This window comes from Eimeria acervulina, genomic scaffold (assembly GCF_000499425.1).
Source record: "Eimeria acervulina Houghton genomic scaffold, Eah_scaff1312, whole genome shotgun sequence".
Lineage (NCBI taxonomy): Eukaryota > Apicomplexa > Conoidasida > Eucoccidiorida > Eimeriidae > Eimeria > Eimeria acervulina.
In genome coordinates, this window is record NW_013550287.1 from 3,408 (window position 1) to 7,481 (window position 4,074).

The 4,074-nt window shown below is 45.4% G+C and overlaps 2 protein-coding genes across 2 annotated transcripts in view; both read right to left on the reverse strand.

The window, feature by feature from the left end:
• The window catches only part of EAH_00058350 (hypothetical protein, conserved), a gene marked incomplete at both ends in the record, with an annotated part of 3,715 nt that extends 2,939 nt beyond the window's left edge, over positions 1-776 (reverse strand). The window contains 2 exons of the mRNA XM_013397295.1: positions 199-289; positions 555-776. Of these exons, the coding sequence (XP_013252749.1) occupies positions 199-289; positions 555-776 (313 nt within the window). The remainder of the gene's footprint in view (positions 1-198; positions 290-554) is intronic.
• A 1,458-nt stretch (positions 777-2,234) lies between these two features.
• EAH_00058360 (hypothetical protein, conserved) lies at positions 2,235-3,161 on the reverse strand (the record flags this gene model as incomplete). Its single annotated transcript, XM_013397296.1, has 1 exon — positions 2,235-3,161. The coding sequence occupies one exon, from the start codon at positions 3,159-3,161 to the stop codon at positions 2,235-2,237; it is 927 nt and encodes a 308-aa protein (XP_013252750.1).
• Positions 3,162-4,074: the final 913 nt, after the last annotated feature.

A 4,074-nucleotide genomic window follows, 5' to 3' on the forward strand; every position in this document is an offset into this window, starting at 1 on the left:
GGGGGGGGGGGGGTTGGTTTCGAATACACAAATCAAACGAAATATATCCCAGAAACAGGCATTCATAATGATCAGAGAAATAAAATATGTTCAATTTATGAATAAAGTAAACAATTCATTCACGAAAAAGTGCAGGAATGCTGCATTTGAGTCCAAGCAGAAGTTGAATACGCAACAACATACGCCAGTGTTCCTCACCAACGCATCGCTCTCCCTTCGCCACCGTTTTAAAGATATGCTTCAAAGGATCTGGGTCTTTATTGCTGGGAAACAATTTATTTTCAACGCACTGCAGCAGAACTCGCAAGGCATGCATTTGTAATAATAAAGCTGCAAGCCTCGCATTCACCTGCCTTGCAAGCAAACGAAAGTGGGAGAATGTTACAGAAAAGACCTTATAATTCGATAGTAAGCATGAAGAAAAAGAAGAGAAGAAGCAGGATCAGAAGCTGTAGCATCTGTATATTTGAATATGCTAGGGGAGAGCAGATTGACGCTTATTCAACTTCTTATTTAATGCATATATTTCAAGATTGAAAATAAAGTCTTCTTACCATTTTGACGAAGTAGGCTTCAGTCATGAATCCATTGTACGCATAAAAGTCGAATATTTGCTGCAAAGGCCGGTCTAGTGATGCGGCCATATAAAATATAACGCCGCCATCTGGCTGCGTCTTTAGGTATATTTGATTTGCAGGGGCCTCCGGCTGTGCAAAAGCAACAAACACCCGAGGAGAACGAGGAGAACCCGGGTTCACAGTTATAGAGCGCGTCATTTGGCTTTGTTTTTATGTCTTTTTCTCCAGACAAAGATGAAGAAGACCTGAGGAAGTGCTGCAGCCTGCTGCTGCAATGCAAGCAGAAGGCTGCTGCCGCCTAGGCGCCTTCAGAACGGGGAAACTGACGTAAAGGCACCCCCAAATCCATATCTTCTACACGATTTTGTTTAAAAGGAAGAAGGGAAAGACAATATAATTAGATATATAGCGCATCGATACAAAGAAAAAGAAAAAACCTATGAAAGGCACACCAGCACCGACGACACGCCTCGAGCGCAAGCGGCACAAGACGAAGTCGGCCAGCAAAAGGTTTTGTTTCGTCTTGATGTAAATCTAAAAGAAACAAATTAAACCCTTAAAAGATATAAATAATTGAGAAAACAAAGTCTAGGGGTATTTCAAAAGGAGATCTGATGACTGTACAATGCAAGGACTTCCAGCGGTCCTTCATCAGCCAGCAGCAGCAGATGAAGCAGAATTGCTGTCGATCGCCCTTGTAAATTATTCAAAACATTTAATTTTATTAATTTAAATATAAATTCATCTTTTAATAAACATTTTTCCTTAAGAACCCTCCCGAGCTTCCCCCTGTGATGGTGTCTGACTGGCCGCATGCCCTGCGCCGTTGGCTTACTGCTGTTTCTGCAGCGACTGCCGCAGAGAGAAAAACACATTAAATTTAAACTAGAAATTGTATAATTGAATTAAATTATAATTCGAGAGTCCTTGTTTAGAGGGTCCCAGTACCATAGAGAAAAGCAAGACATACTCTCACCCACAGCAGCCACCACAGGAAAACTCGATGTACCTCAACAAATGCATCTGTAAATACATCATTAAGAATGCTTTCAGGTAATGCAGCCTTTAATATCCAAACAAAGAGAAGAAAGCCGAAGGTTTAAAATTTGCAGATGTTCTGCTGCAAAGCACTATATATAATATACGCCCCCTGGCTTACTATACACCTAATTCCTTAGAAGGAGAAGAACAAAGCCTCTCACGCTTTTACAGTACTGTTAGTTGTCTCTGTTGCTTCTTGATTTATAACAGTAGGAAATGCCTTTCTAAAGCCTAAACCCTAAACCCTAAACCCTAAACCCTAAACCCTAGACTCTATCTTCATCAGCGCGGCGTGCACACGACAAGTTTAAAAACAAAAGAGGCAATCGAAAAAAAATCGGCAGCTAGCGCTAGCCCGGCCAGTGCCTCTTTTTATGCTACTACTTACTGCAGCAGCTGGTGCAGCAACAGCTGCAGCAGCAGCAACAGCCGCTGCAGCAGCAGCAACAGCAGCCGCTGGTTCAGTTGCTGCAGCAGCAACAGCTGCTGCTGCTGCTGCAGGGCTCTACGTGCGGCGTCGGTCGGCCCACATGCATGATAAAGACAAGAAGCCAACTAAAGAAATGTCTTTTTAAATTGTTTTGCAGCTATTCGATTCACGCAGAAGCACCAGCACTAACGCCGAGAGCAGCAGCGGCGCTGCCTCTTCTCTTGCTGCTTCTCTGTCTTGGTCTTGCTGCTATCCGCGCTAGAGTTTGCTGCTCCGGATTCCTTTCGTTTCTTGGAGGCAGCTGCTGCTTGTGCCTTGCTGCTGCTGCTGCTGGTGCTGCTGCTGTCGCTGCTGCGGCTGCTGTTGGTGCTGCTGGCAGCACCCTTTTGCTGCTCTGTCTTTACAGTGGATATCTTTGCTTTCATTGTTTCTTGTGCAGCAGCAGAAGCACTTCTTTTTTTGTGTCTTTCTTCTCTTTGCTTCTCATGCATGCGTTTTTGCAGTTCTTCTTTAACATCTTTCTGTGCCTCCGGCTCTGGTTTCTTTTGCTTCTTCTGCTGCTGCTGCCGCTGCTGCTGCTGCTGCTTTTTCTCTGTCTCCGCTGCAGATACACCGCGAACAGCATCCAATACACTCCCAAAGCCACCCCTGGGGCGACCCCTGGGCCTCCTGCTGGTTGTGCGTAGTGCTGCTGTTGCTGCTGCTGCTTTAGTGCTGCTGCTCTTCTTCGAGGATGTGTTGCTGCTGCTTCTCAGAGCAGTGCTGCTGCTGCTGCTGCTCCTGTTCTTGCTGCTGCTGCTGCTACTGTTCCTGTTCTTGCTGCTGCTGCTGCTGCTGCTGCTGCTCCTGTTCTTGCTGCTGCTGCCCTCTCTGTCTTTAGAGGCAGAGCTCCCGCTAGAGCCTGTTCGGCCTGCTGTTTTTGACGAAGTTTTGTCTGTCTGTGCAGTTCTTGCTGCAGTGGCATTTCTGCTGCTGCTGTTTGCTGCTCCTGCTGTTGCTGCAGCACCGGGAGAAGCAGCAGGGGTTCGTCGGTGGCTAGCTGCAGCAGCAGTCTCTCGATATGAAGCACTTGCCTCTTGCGAGGGTTTATTTACACTCATTATCCCCCCCATCTTGTGTTAATGAAAGCAAGAAAGGACAGCAATGCAGCAGCAGCTTCGGGTGTACAGACAGACAGCAGCGCAGCGGCCGTCGGCTCAATCCCTAGCTGCTTCCCTCAGAAGAAAAGAAAATATTACTACATAAAGTTCTATTAATTTAAAAATTAAATAAAAACAAACTCTTTCAAACAAACATAAACAAAGGGGCCCCCCAGACAAACCCAGCAAGGTCGGTGGCGCTCACGGGCCGCCGCAGCAACACGTAGCTGCTGCTGCTGCTGCTGCTGTTGCTGCGGCTGCTGCTGCTGCTGCTGCACGTGCTGCTGCTGCACACACCTCAGCTTATATCAATGCCTTTGTGGAAATACAACAAAATAATGTCCTAAAAGACACGAGAAAGTCTATAGCAGCAGCAATACCAGCAGCAAGAAACCTTTGCTGCAGCAGCAGCAGCAGCGACAGCAGCAGCAGCAGCAGCAGTGCCCTGAGCAGACGCGTGAGCCGAGTCTTTGCTGTGCAGCAGTGCTGCAGATCTCAGCAGCAATTGCATGCAGCAGCAACTCTTTGTATTTAATTTTGTGTTTTTTAGAGATAATAAAGTATTGTCGTTCAACTAATTTCGCTGTCTACTGCTGCAGCAGCAGCATCTGCTGCTGCTGCTGCTGCTGCTCCTGCACACTCGCAGCAGCAACAGCAGCAGCAGCACCCCAGAGCCTCGCAGCAAGGATTAGAGACTCGCAGCAATGAAAATAGCAAAAAAAAACAAAACAATTTGCTGCAGTGTTCAGATGAATTAATGTTTATTATTTTTATTATTTATTTTTAATTAAATACTTTAAATATATTTTATTTTTATTTTAATACCTCCTAATTAAGCATTATTTTATATATATATATATAATATATATTCAATAGAATTTATTCT